Consider the following 17,320-nt stretch of genomic DNA (forward strand, 5'->3'; position numbering starts at 1 on the left):
TGGGAGGGAACGGGAGGGACGGGGGGGACTGGGATGGACTGGGAGGGACTGGGGGGACAGGGAGGGATTGGGAAGGACTGGAGGGACTAGGGTAGACTAGGATAGACTGGGAGGGACTGGGATGGACGGGGGGGACTGGGATGGACTGGGATGGACTGGGATGGACTGGGGGGACGCGGAGGGACTGGGAAGGACCAGATGGGACTGGGAGGGACTGGGATGGACTGGAGGGACTAGGGGGACTGGGAAGGGCTGGATGGGACTGGGAGGGACTGGGGTGGCTGTCCCCGCTGTCCCCGCTGTCCCCGCTGTCCCCGCTGTCCCCGTTCAAACCCCGCGCCGGGAAGGACGAAAGCAGGGGGCGTGGCCAAAGCTCGGGGGCGTGGCCGCAGCGGGGGCGTGGCCAAAAACGGGCCGGGCGTGGCCGAAGTGGGGGCGTGGTCAAAGCGCGCAGGGGGCGTGGCCAAAGCGGGGGGGGCCGCAGCGGGGGCTCTTGGGGGGGCGGCTGCGGGAGGGGGGGGCAGAAGCGGGGCCGCCCGTGTCCCCCCCGGCCCGGCCGCTCCCCGCGGGGGCTCCGGGGGTCCCGGGGCCGCCGTCCGTCCGGTGCCCCCCCCGGACCCCCCCCCGCCGCCGCTGCTGCGTCACCGGCCCCGCGGCCAACGCCGAACCGGCCGCTCGGGCCCGCGGCGGGAACGGGGGGAGCGGGACCCCGGGATCCCCCCCTGGAACCGGCCCGGACCCCCCGGGACACCCCCCGGGACACCCCGGGACACCCCCCGGCTCGGGGGCGACATCCCCGGACGGGACCCCCCGCTGCCTGCGTGAGCCCCCCCGCAAACCGGGACCCCCCGAACCGGGACACCGGGACCCCCAAACTGGGACCCCCCCGAACCGGGACACTGGGACCCCCCCAAACCGGGCCCCCCAAACTGGGACACCCCCAAATCGGAACCCCCCCAAACCGGGACACTGGGACCCCCCCCCAAACCGCGACCCCCCCCAAACTGGGACACCGGGACCCCCAAATCGGGACCCCCCAAACTGGGACAACCCCAAAACTGGGACCACCCCCAAACCAATACACCCCAAAACAGCCCCCCCCAAACTGGGACCCCTAAACTGGTGCCCCCCCCCCCCCCTCCCAAACTCCGACACCTCCCCCCGCAGCCTGACCCCCAAACTGGGACACCCCAAACTGGGAACCCCCCCCCAAACTGGGGTACCCCAAACTAGGACGCCCCCAAACTGGGACCTTGCCCCCAAACTCCAACCCCCCCCAAACTGGGACCCCCCCCAAACTGGGATCCCCCACCTCCCCCAGCCTGACCCCCCAAACTGGGATCCCCCCCCTCCCCCAGTCTGACCCCCCAAACTGGGACCCCCCCCAAACTGGGACCCCCCCCCTCCCCCAGCCTGACCCCCCAAACTGGGACCCCCCCAAACAGGGCCCCCCCCAAACTGGCACCCCCCCCCCAAACTATGATGCCCCTCCCCTCCAGTCTGACCCCCCCCAAACTGGGACCCCCCCCTCCCCCAGCCTGACCCCCCCAAACTGGGACCCCCCCCAAACTGGGATCCCCCACCTCCCCCAGCCTGACCCCCCCAAACTGGGACCCCCCCCAAACTGGGACCCCCCCCTCCCCCAGCCTGACCCCCCCAAACTGGGACACCCCCCCAAACTATGATGCCCCCCCCTCCAGTCTGACACCCCCAAACTGGGACCCCCCCCTCCCCCAGCCTGACCCCCCAAACTGGGACCCCTCCAAACAGGAACCCCCCCCCAAACTATGAAGGCCCCCCCCCCCCCGCAGCCTGACCCCATAAACTGGGACCCCCCCAAACAGGGACCCCCCCCACCCCCAGCCTGACCCCCCAAACTGGGACCCCCCCAAACAGGGACCCCCCCCAAACTGAGACCCCCCCCAAACTGGGACCCCCCCCTCCCCCAGCCTGAACCCCCAAACTGGGACCCCCCCCCCCAAACTGAGACACTCCCCCCCCAGCCTGATCCCCCAAACAGGGACCCCCCCAAACTGGGACCCCCCCCTCCCCCAGCCTGACCCCCCAAACTGGGACCCCCCCAAACTGGGACCCCCCCCTCCCCCAGCCTGACCCCCCAAACAGGGACCCCCCCAAACTGAGACCCCCCCCCCCCCAGCCTGACCCCCCAAACTGCGCCCCCCCCCAAACTGCTACCCCCATTTATCTGGGGGGGGGGTCCCCCATCCCACCCCTTTCCCCCCCAGGCCGCGCGATGGCGAACGACAGGGGGACGCCCCCCCCCCGGGCCCCCCCGTTTTGGGAGGGGCAGGACGTGCTGGCCCGCTGGACCGACGGGCTGCTCTACCTGGGCACCATCAAGAAGGTGGGGGGGCCCCCCAAATTTTACCCCCCCCATTTAGTGCCCCCCCAATTTTACCACCCCCCATTTTACCCCCCCCCAAATTGTAACACCCTCCCAAATTTTAACCCCCCCATTTAGTCCCCCCCAAACTTTACCCACCCCATTTTAGCCCCCCCCAATTTTACCCCCATTTAGTGCCCCCCCAATTTTAACCCCCCCAATTTAAACCCCCCCATTTCCCCCCATTTTACCCCCCCATTTCCCCCCCATATTTTACCCCCCGACTTTACCCCCCCATTTCCCCCCCATATTTTACCCCCCCATTTCCCCCCCCATATTTTACCCCCCCCATATTTTCCCCCCCATTCCCCCCCCCATTTTCCCCCCATTTCCCCCTCCATATTTTACCCCTCCATATTTTACCCCCCCCATATTTTCCCCCCATTTCCCCCCCCCATTTCCCCCCCCATTTCCCCCCCATATTTTACCCCCCCATTTCCCCCCCCATTTCCCCCCCATTTCCCCCCCCATTTACCCCCCCATTCCCCCCCCATTTTACCCCCCATTTCCCCCCCCATTTTACCCCCCCATTTCCCCCCCATTTCCCCCCCATATTTTACCCCCCCATTTCCCCCCCCATTTCCCCCCCATTTCCCCCCCCATTTCCCCCCCCATATTTTACCCCCATTTACCCCCCCATATTTTACCCCCCCATATTTTACCCCCCCATTTCCCCCCCCCATATTTTACCCCCCCATTTTACCCCCCCATTCCCCCCCAATATTTCCCCCCCCCATTTCCCCCCCCCATTCCCCCCCCCATCCCCCCCATTTCCCCCCCCCATTCCCCCCCCACCCCCCCATTCCCCCCCATTCCCCCCACTTCTTCCCCCCAGGTGGACCCGGCCCGCCGGGGCTGTTTGGTGCAATTTGAGGACAACTCCCAATTCCTGGTCCTTTGGAAAGACATCAGCCCTGGTGACCCCTTCATTAACCCCCCCTAATTACCCCCCCCCTTTAACCACCCCCCCCTTTTAATTACCCCCCCTTTAATTACCCCCCCCATGAATCCCCCCACCCCCACAGCAGCGGTGCCGGGTGAGGACCAATCCTGCTGCGTCTGCTCCGGCCGCGCCCCGAGCCCCCAAAACCTCCTCATCCGCTGCCAAAAATGCGGCCACGGTGGGTCCGGACCCCCCCAAACCATCCCCCCCCCCCCATTACCCCCATGACCCCCCCGTGCCCCCCCAGTTTACCACCAGCAATGCCACGTCCCCGCCGCCCCCCCGGCTGCGCCCTGGATGTGTCGCCGCTGCGTTTTCGCCGTCGCTACCAAAGTAAGGGGGGAATTTGGGGTTGTGGGGGGGTGGGATGTGACCCCCCCATCCTTTGTGAAGCCCTAAAGGGGGTGTTGTCGCTTTCAGAAGGGGGGGGCGCTGAAGAAGGGCCCCCATGCGCAGGCCATGCTGAGCATGAAGAGGGAGCTGCCGTACCAGCTGCGCAGCCTGGACTGGGACCCCCCCCACCTGGCCAACCGGCAGCAGTGCTACTGCTACTGCGGGGGGCCCGGAGAGTGGGGACCCCCCTGGTTTTGGGGTGCAGGGGTTGGGGGGTGAAGGGTTGGGGGGTGAAGGTTTGGGGGCTGAAGGTTTGGGGGTGTAAGTTTGGGGGTGCAGCTTTTAGGGGTACAGCGGTTTAAGCATACAGAGTTTTGGGGGTGCAGCTTTTAGGGGTACAGGGGTTATGGGGGTGCACATTTTAAGGATACACATTTATGGGGGTGCAGCTTTTAGGGGTACAGCGGTTTAAGGGTACAGAGTTTTGGGGGTGCAGCTTTTAGGGGTACAGGGGTTATGGGGCTGCACATTTTTGGGGGGTGCAGCTTTTAGGGGTACAGGGGTTGGGGGGTGCAGCTTTTAGGGGTGCAGGTTTGGGGGGTGCAGCTTTTAGGGGTACAGGGGTTATGGGGGTGCACATTTTTGGGGGGTGCAGCTTTTAGGGGTACAGGGGTTGGGGGGTGCAGCTTTTAGGGGTACAGGGGTTATGGGGCTGCACATTTTTTTGGGGTGCAGCTTTTAGGGGTACAGGGGTTGGGGGGTGCAGCTTTTAGGGGTGCAGGTTTTGGGGGTGCAGGTTTGGGGGGTGCAGCTTTTAGGGGTACAGGGTTTTAGGGATATACATTTTTGGGGGTGCAGCTTTTAGGGGTACAGGGATTTAGGGGTGCACATTTTTGGGGGGTGCAGGTTTGGTGGTGCACATTTTGGGGGTGCAGCGTTTAGGGGTACAGGGGTTTAGGGGTACAGATTTTGGGGGATGCAGCTTTTAGGGGTACAGGGTTTTAGGGGTGCCCATTTTAGGGGTGCACATTTGGGGTGCCCATTTTTGGGGTGCCCATTTAGGGGTGCAGGTTTGGGGGTGCCCATTTAGGGCTGTACATTTGGGGTGCCCATTTTTGGGGTGCCCATTTAGGGGTGCACATTTGGGGTGCAGGTTTGGGGGTGCCCATTTAGGGCTGTACATTTGGGGTGCCCGTTTTTGGGGTGCCCATTTAGGGGTGCAGGTTTGGGGGTGCCCATTTGGGGGTGCCCATTTTTGGGGTGCCCATTTTTGGGGTGCCCATTGACCCCCGTTCCCGCAGGTGGAACCTGAAGATGCTGCAGTGCCGGGGCTGCGGGCAATGGTTCCACGAGGCCTGCACCCAGTGCCTCCGCAAACCCCTGCTCTACGGGGACCGGTGGGTCCGGGGGGGCCCCAGGGGGGTTGGGGTGCGGGGGGGGTCCCCCACTTTTTATTTACACCCCCAAAAATAACGGGGTTCCCACCCAATGGCTCCATGGGGCCTGGACCCAGTGCCTGAGCAAACCCTGCTCTATGGGGATCAATGGGGGTTTGGGGGGGACCAAAGGGGTTTTGGGGGGTCCCTGGGGATTTGGGGGGTTATGGGGGGGCCATGGGGTTTTGGGGGACCCCCAGGGGTGTTGGGGTGCGGGGGGGGTCCCCCACTTTTTATTTACACCCCCAAAAATAACGGGGTTCGTGCCCAATGGTTCCACGGGGCCTGGACCCAGGGCCTGAGCAAACCCTGCTCTATGGGCGTTGGGTGGGTTTTGGGGGTCCCTGGGGGTTTGGGGGGGTTATGGGAGGGCCATGGGGCTTTGGGGGACCCCCAGGGGTGTTGGGGTGCAGAGGGGTCCCCCACTTTTTATTTACACCCCCAAAATAACGGGGTTCCCACCCAATGGCTCCATGGGGCTTGGACCCAGTGCCTGAGCGAACCCTGCTCTATGGGGATCAATGGGGGTTTTGAGGGGACCAAAGGGGTTTTGGGGGGTGCTGGGGATTTGGGGGGGTGGTGGGGTCTTGGGGGACCCCCAGGGGTGTTGGGGTGCGGGGGGGGGTCCCCACTTTTTATTTACACCCCCAAAAATAACGGGGTTCGCGCCCAATGGCTCCATGGGGCCTGGACCCAGTGCCTGAGCAAACCCTGCTCTATGGGCATTGGGTGGGTTTTGGGGGTCCCTGGGGGTTTGGGGGGGTTATGGGGGGGCCATGGGGATTTGGGGGGGCCATGGGGTTCTGGGAGACCCCCAGGGGTGTTGGGGTGCGGGGGGGGTCCCCCAGTTTTTATTTACACCCCCAAAAATAACGGGGTTCCCACCCAATGGCTCCATGGGGCCTGGACCCAGTGCCTGAGCAAACCCTGCTCTATGGGCATTGGGTGGGTTTTGGGGGGTCCCTGGGGGTTTGGGGGGGTTATGGGGGGGCCATGGGGCTTTGGGGGACCCCCAGGGCTTTTGGGGCGCAGGGGCGTCCCCCAGTTTTTATTTACACCCCCAAAATAACGGGGTTCCCACCCAATGGCTCCATGGGGCTTGGACCCAGTGCCTGAGCAAACCCTGCTCTATGGGCATTGGGTGGGTTTTGGGGGGTCCCTGGGGGTTTGGGGGGGTTATGGGGGGGCCATGGGGCTTTGGGGGACCCCCAGGGGTGTTGGGGTGCGGGGGGGGTCCCCCAGTTTTTATTTACACCCCCAAAAATAACGGGGTTCCCACCCAATGGCTCCATGGGGCCTGGACCCAGTGCCTGAGCAAACCCTGCTCTATGGGCATTGGGTGGGTTTTGGGGGGTCCCTGGGGGTTTGGGGGGGTTATGGGAGGGCCATGGGGCTTTGGGGGACCCCCAGGGCTTTTGGGGCGCAGGGGGGTCCCCCACTTTTTATTTACACCCCCAAAATAACGGGGTTCCCACCCAATGGCTCCATGGGGCCTGGACCCAGTGCCTGAGCAAACCCTGCTCTATGGGGATCAATGGGGGTTTGAGGGGACCAAAGGGGTTTTGGGGGGTGCTGGGGATTTGGGGGGGTGGTGAGGTCTTGGGGGACCCCCAGGGGTGTTGGGGTGCAGGGGGGTCCCCCACATTTTATTTACACCCCCAAAAATAACGGGGTTCGCACCCAATGGCTCCATGGGGCCTGGACCCAGTGCCTGAGCAAACCCTGCTCTATGGGGATCAATGGGAGTTTGGGGGGGGACCCTGGGGATTTGGGGGGGTTCCTGGGGTTTTGTGGACCCCCCAGGGATGTTGGGGGGTGTCTGGGGGTGCCCCCCCTTAATTTTCCCCCCCAATTAACCCTTTTCTCCCCGATTTCTGCAGCTTTTATGTGTTCGAGTGCTGCGTCTGCACCGGGGGGGCCGAGAGCGTCCGGCGGCTGCAGCTGCGCTGGTGAGGGGGGGCACCCCAAAATCTGCCCCCCCATGGCACCCACACACGCTTTGGGGACCACCCCACCCCATACCCCCTATACCGGGGGGTCCCTCTCACCCCCAATTTCTTGGGGTCGCCCCATTCTTGGGGTCCCCCCCTCACCCCCCCCCATTCCCTGCTGACCCCCAATAACCCTCCCCCATATTTCAGGCCCCATTCTCCCCCATTTCAGGTACCAATTCACCCCATTTTTGGGGGGATTCCCCCCCTTATTTTTGGGGTCCCCCCATTTTTGGGGTCCCCCACTCACCCCCCCATTCCCTGCCGACCCCCAATAACCCTCACCCCCCATATTTTAGGGCCCATTCTCCCCCATTCCAGGTACCAATTCACCCCATTTTTGGGGGGATTCCCCCCCTATTTTTGGGGTCCCCCCCATTTTCGGGGTCCCCCACTCACCCCCCCATTCCCTGCTGACCCCCAATAACCCTCCCCCATATTTCAGGCCCCATTCTCCCCCCATCTCCCCCATTCCAGGTGCCATTTCCCCCCCTATTTTGGGGGGGATTCCCCCCTATTTTTGGGGTCCCCCCCATTTTCGGGGTCCCCCACTCCCCCCCCCATTCCCTGCTGACCCCCAATACCCCTCCCCCATATTTCAGGCCCCATTCTCCCCCCATCTCCCCCATTCCAGGTGCCATTTCCCCCCTATTTTGGGGGGGATTCCCCCCTATTTTTGGGGTCCCCCCCATTTTCAGGGTCCCCCACTCACCCCCCCATTCCCTGCTGACCCCCAATAACCCTCCCCCATATTTCAGGCCCCATTCTCCCCCCATCTCCCCCATTCCAGGTGCCATTTCCCCCGTTATTTTGGGGGGATTCCCCCCTATTTTTGGACCCCCCATTTTCGGGGTCCCCCCCATTTTTGGGGTCCTCCCCATTCCCACCTCCCCCCCATTCCCTGCCGACCCCCAATAACCCTCACCCCCCATATTTTAGGGCCCATTCTCCCCCATTCCAGGTACCAATTCACCCCATTTTTGGGGGGATTCCCCCCCTATTTTTGGGGCTCCCCATTTTTGGGGTCCCCCACTCCCCCCCCATTCCCTGCTGACCCCCAATAACCCTCCCCCATATTTCAGGCCCCATTCTCCCCCCATCTCCCCCATTCCAGGTGCCATTTCCCCCCCTATTTTGGGGGGGATTCCCCCCTATTTTTGGGGTCCCCCCCATTTTCGGGGTCCCCCACTCCCCCCCCCATTCCCTGCTGACCCCCAATAACCCTCCCCCATATTTCAGGCCCCATTCTCCCCCCATCTCCCCCATTCCAGGTGCCATTTCCCCCCCTATTTTGGGGGGGATTCCCCCCTATTTTTGGGGTCCCCCCCATTTTCGGGGTCCCCCACTCACCCCCCCATTCCCTGCTGACCCCCAATAACCCTCCCCCATATTTCAGGCCCCATTCTCCCCCATTTCAGGTACCAATTCACCCCATTTTTGGGTGGATTCCCCCCTATTCTTGGGGTCCCCCCCATTTTTGGGGTCCCCCACTCACCCCCCCATTCCCTGCTGACTCCCAATAACCCTCCCCCATATTTCAGGCCCCATTCTCCCCCCATCTCCCCCATTCCAGGTGCCATTTCCCCCCCATTTTTGGGTGGATTCCCCCCTTATTTTTGGGGTCCCCCCCATTTTTGGGGTCCCCCACTCCCCCCCCCATTCCCTGCTGACCCCCAATACCCCTCCCCCATATTTCAGGCCCCATTCTCCCCCCATCTCCCCCATTCCAGGTGCCATTTCCCCCCTATTTTGGGGGGGATTCCCCCCTATTTTTGGGGTCCCCCCCATTTTCAGGGTCCCCCACTCACCCCCCCATTCCCTGCTGACCCCCAATAACCCTCCCCCATATTTCAGGCCCCATTCTCCCCCCATCTCCCCCATTCCAGGAGCCATTTCCCCCGTTATTTTGGGGGGGATTCCCCCCCTATTTTTGGACCCCCCATTTTCGGGGTCCCCCCCATTTTCGGGGTCCCCCCCAGGGTGGACGTCGCCCACCTCATCCTGTACCACCTGAGCGTGTGCTGCAAGAAGAAATATTTCGACCTGGAGCGCGAGATCCTGCCCTTCGCCAACGCCAACTGGGGGGCCCTGGGCCTGGGGCAGGTAGGGGGGACCCCCCCTGCACCCCAAAACTGGTTGGGGTTATGGGGGGGTCCCCATTTTCACCCCCTCTTTGCACCCCCATAGTTGGCGGAGACGCCCAAGGGCCAGCGGTACCGGGAGCTGCTGGCGGCGCTGAGCGCGCATAAGGACAGGTGGGGTACCCCAAAAATGCACCCCCAAAATGCATCCCCTAATCCCCCCTGACCCCCCAATTCCCCCCTGAACCCCAAATCCCCCCTGACCCCCCAATTCCCACCTGAACCCCCAAATCCCCCTTGATCCCAATTCCCCCCTGCACCCCCCAAATCCCCCTGAACCCCAAATCCCCCCTGAACCCCCAAATCCCCCTGAACCCCCAAATCCCCCTTGATCCCAATTCCCCCCTGAACCCCCAAATCCCCCTGAACCCCCAAATCCCCCTTGATCCCAAATCCCCCCTGCACCCCCCAAATCCCCCTGAACCCCAAATCCCCCCTGACCCCCCAATTCCCACCTGAACCCCCAAATCCCCCTTGATCCCAATTCCCCCTGCACCCCCCAAATCCCCCTGAACCCCAAATCCCCCTGACCCCCCAATTCCCACCTGAACCCCCAAATCCCCCCTGACCCCCCAATTCCCACCTGAACCCCCAAATCCCCCTTGATCCCAATTCCCCCTGCACCCCCCAAATCCCCCTGAACCCCAAATCCCCCTGACCCCCCAATTCCCACCTGAACCCCAAATCCCCCCTGACCCCCCAATTCCCACCTGAACCCCCAAATCCCCCTTGATCCCAAATCCCCCCTGCACCCCCCAAATCCCCCTGAACCCCAAATTCCCCCTGCACCCCCCAATTCCCCCCTGAACCCCAAATCCCCCCTGACCCCCCAATTCCCTCCTGAACCCCCAAATCCCCCCTGACCCCCCAATTCCCACCTGAACCCCCAAATTCCCCCTGATCCCCCAATTCCCACCTGAACCCCCAAATCCCCCTGAACCCCCAAATCCCCCTTGATCCCAATTCCCCCCTGAACCCCCAAATCCCCCTGAACCCCCAAATCCCCCTTGATCCCAAATCCCCCCTGCACCCCCCAAATCCCCCTGAACCCCAAATCCCCCCTGACCCCCCAATTCCCACCTGAACCCCCAAATCCCCCTTGATCCCAATTCCCCCTGCACCCCCCAAATCCCCCTGAACCCCAAATCCCCCTGACCCCCCAATTCCCACCTGAACCCCCAAATCCCCCCTGACCCCCCAATTCCCACCTGAACCCCCAAATCCCCCTTGATCCCAATTCCCCCTGCACCCCCCAAATCCCCCTGAACCCCAAATCCCCCTGACCCCCCAATTCCCACCTGAACCCCAAATCCCCCCTGACCCCCCAATTCCCACCTGAACCCCCAAATCCCCCTTGATCCCAAATCCCCCCTGCACCCCCCAAATCCCCCTGAACCCCAAATTCCCCCTGCACCCCCCAATTCCCCCCTGAACCCCAAATCCCCCCTGACCCCCCAATTCCCTCCTGAACCCCCAAATCCCCCCTGACCCCCCAATTCCCACCTGAACCCCCAAATTCCCCCTGATCCCCCAATTCCCACCTGAACCCCCAAATCCCCCTGAACCCCCAAATCCCCCTTGATCCCAATTCCCCCTGCACCCCCCAAATCCCCCTGAACCCCAAATTCCCCCTGATCCCCCAATTCCCACCTGAACCCCCAAATCCCCCTGAACCCCCAAATCCCCCTTGATCCCAATTCCCCCTGCATCCCCCAAATCCCCCTGAACCCCAAATTCCCCCTGACCCCCCAATTCCCACCTGAACCCCCAAATCCCCCCTGACCCCCCAATTCCCTCCTGAACCCCCAAATCCCCCTTGATCCCAGTTCCCCCCTGCACCCCCCAAATCCCCCTGAACCCCAAATTCCCCCTGACCCCCCAATTCCCACCTGAACCCCCAAATCCCCCCTGACCCCCCAATTCCCACCTGAACCCCCAAATCCCCCTTGATCCCAATTCCCCCCTGCACCCCCCAAATCCCCCTGAACCCCAAATCCCCCTGACCCCCCAATTCCCACCTGAACCCCAAATCCCCCTGACCCCCCAATTCCCACCTGAACCCCAAATTCCCCCTGACCCCCCAATTCCCACCTGAACCCCCAAATCCCCCCTGACCCCCCAATTCCCACCTGAACCCCCAAATCCCCCTTGATCCCAATTCCCCCCTGCACCCCCCAAATCCCCCTGAACCCCAAATCCCCCTGACCCCCCAATTCCCACCTGAACCCCCAAATCCCCCCTGACCCCCCAATTCCCTCCTGAACCCCCAAATCCCCCTTGATCCCAATTCCCCCCTGACCCCCCAAATCCCCCTGAACCCCCAAATCCCCCTTGATCCCAATTCCCCCCTGCACCCCCCAAATCCCCCTGAACCCCAAATCCCACCTGAACCCCCAAATTCCCCCTGACCCCCCAATTCCCTCCTGACCCCCCAAATCCCCCTGAACCCCCAAATCCCCCTTGATCCCAATTCCCCCCTGCACCCCCAAATCCCCCTGAACCCCAAATCCCCCCTGACCCCCCAATTCCGTCCTGAACCCCCAAATCCCCCTGACCCCCAAATCCCCCCGACCCCCCAATTCCCACCTGAACCCCCAAATCCCCCCTGACCCCCCAATTCGCCCCTGAACCCCCAAATCCCCCTTGATCCCAATTCCCCCCTGAACCCCCAAATCCCCCTGAACCCCAAATCCCCCCTGACCCCCCAATTCGCCCCTGAACCCCCAAATTCCCCATGACACCCCAAATCCCCCTGAACCCCAAATCCCTCTGAGCCCCAAACCCCCCAAATCCCCCCTGCACCCCCAAATCCCCCGACCCCCAAACTCCCCAATTCCCCCTGAACCCCCAATCCCCCAATCCCCCCGACCCCCAAATCCTCCCAAATCCCCCCTGAACCCCCCAATCCCCCGACCCCCAATTTCCCCCCAATCCCCCCTGCACCCCCAATCCCCCCCAACACCCCCTGCACCCCCAAACCCCCCTGACCCCCCCATTCCCCCCCAGGTTCGTCTCGGGCCGGGAGATGAAGAAGCGCAAGGGGCTCTTTGGGCTGCACACGCGGGCGCCCCCCCCAGTGCCCCCCCAAACCCCGGGGGGGGCCCCCCAAATTGCCCCCCCCCCGCTCAGGTGAGCGGCCTCAACCACCCTCTAGGTAACGGGGGGGGGGACACACACACAAAGCGGGTTTGGGGACCCCCCCCCTGCACCCCATTTTAATGGGAGCACCCCCCCAAAATTGGGGGGGGGGGTCCCCCAAATTCTTCGGGATATGGAGCGTCTCTTCCAGCTTCACCCCAGGGAAGGGGGGGCCCCGGCGCCGCCCCCCCCCCCGCCGCACCCAGGTAAGCGCTGCCCCCCCAAAACTGCACCCCAATATATGGGGGGGGTTCAGGGGGTTTGGGGGGGCGCCCCCTAAGTTTTTACACCCCCCCCCCCACCTCATAGGGCACCCCCAGAAGCTCCTACAACTTCCGGCGCACAGAGGCACGGTGCCCCCCCAGGTCTGGGGTTTGGGGTGCAGGGGGGATTTGGGGGGTTGGGGGGAATTGGGGGGTCAGGGGGATTTGGGGGGTCAGGGGGGAATGGGGGTCATGGGGGGAATTGGGGGGTCAGGGGGGATTTGGGGGGTCAGGGGGGAATGGGGGTCATGGGGGGATTTGGGGGGTCAGGGGGGAATGGGGGTCATGGGGGGAATTGGGGGGTCAGGGGGGATTTGGGGGTCACGGGGGATTTGGGGGTCAGGGGGGTTTGGGGGGTCAGGGGGATTTGGGTGTTCAGGGGGGATTTGGGGGTCATGGGGGATTTGGGGGGTCAGGGGGATTTGGGGGTTCAGGGGGGAATGGGGGTCATGGGGGATTTGGGGGTTCAGGGGGGAATGGGGGTCATGGGGGGAATTGGGGGGTCAGGGGGATTTGGGGGGTCAGGGGGGAATGGGGGGTCAGGGGGATTGGGGGGTCATGGGGGGAATTGGGGGGTCAGGGGGATTTGGGGGGTCAGGGGGGAATGGGGGTCATGGGGGGAATTGGGGGGTTCAGGGGGGAATGGGGGTCATGGGGGGAATTGGGGGGTCAGAGGGATTTGGGGGGTCAGGGGGGAATGGGGGTCATGGGGGGAATTGGGGGGTCAGGGGGATTTGGGGGGTCAGGGGGGAATGGGGGTCATGGGGGATTTGGGGGGTCAGGGGGATTTGGGGGGTCAGGGGGGAATGGGGGTCATGGGGGATTTGGGGGGGTCAGGGGGGAATTTTGGGGGGTCAGGGGGATTTGGGGGGTCAGGGGGGAATGGGGATCATGGGGGATTTGGGGGGTCAGGGGGGAATGGGGGTCATGGGGGATTTGGGGGGGTCAGGAAGAATTGGGGGGTCAGGAAGAATTGGGGGGTCAGGGGGGAATGGGGGCGCAGGGGGGATTTGGGGCTATTTGGGGGTTCAGGGGGGATTTGGGGGATCAGGGGGGATTGGGAGATGTGGGGGTTGGAGGGTCAGGGGGGATTTGGGGGTCGGGGGAATTGGGGGTTCAGGGGGGATTTGGGGGGGTCAGGGGGGGTTGGGGGGTGCAGAGGTTGGGGGTGGGAGGTTTTGGGGTGCAGGGGATTGGGATGGGGGGATTTGGGGGTTGGGAGGTTTTGGGATGCGGGGTTTGGGGGTTTTGGGGGGTGGGAGGTTTCGGGGTTTGGGGGGTTGGGGGGTTTTGGGGTGCAGGTTTTGGGGGGTCGGGATTTGAACCCCCCCCTCCCCCAGCGCCCCCATCCGGATGTTCGCCTCCTTCCACCCCTCGGCACCCAGCGCCAGGTGGGACTGGGGGGACTGGGAGGGACTGGGAGGGACTGGGGGGGGAGTGGGAGGGACTGGGAGGGACTGGGGGAGGCTGGGAGGGACTGGGAGGGACTGGGAGGGACTGGGGGGGACTGGGAGGGACTGGGGGGGGAGTGGGAGGGACTGGGAGGGACTGGGGGGGGAGTGGGAGGGACTGGGAGGGACTGGGGGGGACTGGGAGGGACTGGGATGGACTGGGGGGACTGGGGGAGGCTGGGAGGGACTGGGATGGACTGGGGGGACTGGGGGAGGCTGGGAGGGACTGGGAGGGACTGGGGGGACTGGGGGAGGCTGGGAGGGACTGGGATGGACTGGGATGGGACTGGGATGGACTGGGGGGACTGGGGGAGGCTGGGAGGGACTGGGGGGACTGGGAGGGACTGGGAGGGACTGGGGGGGACTGGGAGGGACTGGGATGGACTGGGATGGACTGGGACGGACTGGGGGGGACTGGAGGAACTGGAAGGGACTGGGGGGACTGGGGGGGACTGGGGGGGACTGGGAGGGACTGGTCCATACCCGGGGGGGCTTGGGGGGGGGGGGTCATACTGGGACCAGTGGTCCATACTGGGAGAACATGGGCATCATACTGGTCCATACTGGCAGGGCTTGGGGGGGCCATAGTAGGAGCATTGGGGGGGGCCATACTGGTCTGTACTGGGAGCTCTGGGGGGCCATACTGGTCCGTACTGGTTTGTACTGGTCTATACTGGTCCCCCCTTTTCCCACAGCCCGGACCCCCCAGCCCCCGAGAGCCCCGAGCGCCGCCCCCCCCCGCGCCCCCCCCGGCCCAAGCGCCGCCCCTCCCCCCCCAGCCCCTCCCCCACCCCCGCCCCTCCCCCCGCGCCCCCCCGCCCCTCCCCCCCCCGGGTGCTGGCCCGGCGGGTGACGCTGGACGGCACCGTTCAGTACCTGGTGGAGCGGGGGGGGGGCGGGGGTGCTGTGACCCCTCCCCCCCCCCCCAAATCACCCCCCCAAAAAATCACCCCCTGTTTTGGGGGCAAAAAGATGAGATTTGGTGGTTTTGTGGTGTTTAAAGGGGGGACAGGGGGACATGGGGATTGGGGACATGGGACAGGGGGACATTGGGATGGGGGACATGGGGACATTGGGGGACAGGGGGACATGGAACATTGGGATTGGGGACAGGGGACATGGGGACACTGGGGGACATGGGGACGCTGGGGGACATGGGGACATTGGGACATGGGGACATGGGACATTGGGGGACAGGGGGACAATGGGACAGGGGGACATGGGACATTGGGATTGGGGACAGGGGGACATGGGGACATTGAGACATTGGGACAGGGGGACATTGGGACGGGGGACATGGGGACATGGGAACGCGGGGGGACATGGGCTCAGGGGGACATTGGGACATTGGGATTTGGGACGTTGGGACATGGGACATTGGGGGACAGGGGGACAATGGGACATGGGGACATTCGGACAGGGGACAGGAGGACATGGGGACATTGTGACAGGGGGACATGGGGACAATGGGACATTGGGATTGTGGACAGGGGGACATGGGGAATGGGGACAGGGGAACATGGGGACAGGGGGACATGGAGATATGGGGACATTGTGACAGTGGGACATGGGGACAATGGGACGTGGGGACATTGGGGGACATGGGCTCAGGGGGACATGGGGACATTGGGATTTGGGATGTTGGGACATGGGGACGTGGGACATTGGGGGACAGGGGGACAATGGGACATGGGACATTGGGATTGGGGACATGGGGACATGGGGACATTGAGACATGGGACAGGGGACATGGGCTCAGGGGGACATGGGGACATTGGGATTTGGGATGTTGGGACATGGGGACAATGGGACATGGGGACATGGGACATTGGGTTGGGGACATGGGGACAGTGAGACATGGGACAGGGGGACATGGGGACATTGGAACAGGGGACATGGGGACATCAGGATATGGGGGGATATAGGGGGACAGGGGGACACTGGGATTGGGGACATGGGAACATTGGACATGGGGACATTGGGGGTCATGGGGTTCCCCTGTGCTCACTTGGTGGCGGCTGCCAAAAACCAACCCCCCCCCAAAACCCCTAAAACCCGTGTTTCTTCCCCCAAAACATGGGTCCCGCCCCTTTTCCCGCCACCCCGGCGCGTCTCCCCGTTGCCATGGCAACCGCGCGGCGCCGTCGCGGGCTGATGACGTCACGCGGGTTGTAGATGTGTGTGAGCGGGGGGGGGGGGGGGGAAACGACGACTTTCCCACAATGCCCCGGGGGAAGGAGGAGGAGGAGGAGGAGGAGGAGGAGGGGGGGGTGGCGACCCCCGTGTCCCCCAGCATCCCACAATGCCCCGCGCTCGCCGCCGTGCCCAGCGCGGCCCCTTTAACGGCGCCGCCGCGCGCGCTCCCGCAGGTACCGGGGGGGGGGGGGGGGCGGGGGGAGCGGCGGCCAATGGGGGGGGGGGCGCGCGCGGCGGGGGGAGCCAATGGGGTGCGGGGATGATGGGGGGGGGGCCGGGGGGGGGGAGAGAGTGGCCCCGCGCGCGCGGGAGGATGCGGGGGGGAGGGGGGGGGGGTGTGAGGGGGAGGTGACGTCAGCGCGGCCTCGTGTCCACAGGTGGGACCACGTGACCCCCGGCGGGGGAACCCCCCCCTCCCCCTCCCAGTGCTCCCAGTGACCCCCCAGTGACCCCCCCAGTGCTCCCAGTTGACCCAGTAACCCCGTGACCCCCCCAGTGCTCCCAGTTCACCCAGTAACCCCCCTGTGACCCCCCCAGTGACCCCCCCAGTGCTCCCAGTTCACCCAGTAACCCCCCTGTGACCCCCCCAGTGACCCCCCCCAGTGCTCCCAGTTCACCCAGTAACCCCTCTGTGACCCCCCCAGTGCTCCCAGTTCACCCAGTGACCCCCCTAGTGCTCCCAGTTCACCCAGTAACCCCCCTGTGACCCCCCCAGTTCACCCAGTGACCCCCCGTGACCCGCCCAGTGCTCCCAGTTCACCCAGTAACTCCCCCTGTGAACCCCCCAGTTCACCCAGTGACCCCCCGTGACCCGCCCAGTGCTCCCAGTTCACCCAGTAACTCCCCCTGTGACCCCCCCAGTTCACCCAGTGACCCCCCGTGACCCGCCCAGTGCTCCCAGTTCACCCAGTAACCCCCCCGTGACCTCCTGTGCCCCCCCAGTTCACCCAGTGACCCTCGGTGACCCCCCGAGTGCCCCTGATCCTTGTCCCATCCCCCCACTACTCCTCCCAGTTCCCCCAAT

At 64.4% G+C, this 17,320-nt stretch overlaps 1 protein-coding gene across 1 annotated transcript; it reads left to right on the forward strand.

The window, feature by feature from the left end:
- The first annotated feature begins 462 nt into the window (after positions 1–462).
- On the forward strand, positions 463–16,285 carry PHF1 (PHD finger protein 1). Its single transcript, XM_071800905.1, has 16 exons — positions 463–821; positions 2,247–2,365; positions 3,240–3,321; positions 3,430–3,525; positions 3,595–3,680; positions 3,768–3,916; positions 4,982–5,077; positions 6,997–7,065; positions 9,087–9,210; positions 9,295–9,362; positions 12,255–12,377; positions 12,538–12,592; positions 12,696–12,751; positions 13,990–14,040; positions 14,796–15,095; positions 16,276–16,285. Exons 2-16 carry the CDS (start codon positions 2,255–2,257, stop codon positions 16,283–16,285), a joined length of 1,476 nt encoding a protein of 491 aa, XP_071657006.1. The 5' UTR covers positions 463–821; positions 2,247–2,254.
- The last annotated feature ends 1,035 nt before the right edge of the window (positions 16,286–17,320 follow it).

Source organism: Patagioenas fasciata, chromosome 34 (genome assembly GCF_037038585.1).
Source record: "Patagioenas fasciata isolate bPatFas1 chromosome 34, bPatFas1.hap1, whole genome shotgun sequence".
NCBI lineage: Eukaryota > Metazoa > Chordata > Aves > Columbiformes > Columbidae > Patagioenas > Patagioenas fasciata.

Coding starts and splice junctions, on each gene's coding strand:
- PHF1 (XM_071800905.1), top strand. CDS start 2,255: ATGGCGAACGACAGGGGGACGCCCCCCCCCCGGGCCCCCCCGTTTTGG. Junction 2,366..3,239: donor ACCTGGGCACCATCAAGAAG/GTGGGGGGGCCC, acceptor TCTTCCCCCCAG/GTGGACCCGGCCCGCCGGGG. Junction 12,378..12,537: donor ATTGCCCCCCCCCCGCTCAG/GTGAGCGGCCTC, acceptor CGTCTCTTCCAG/CTTCACCCCAGGGAAGGGGG.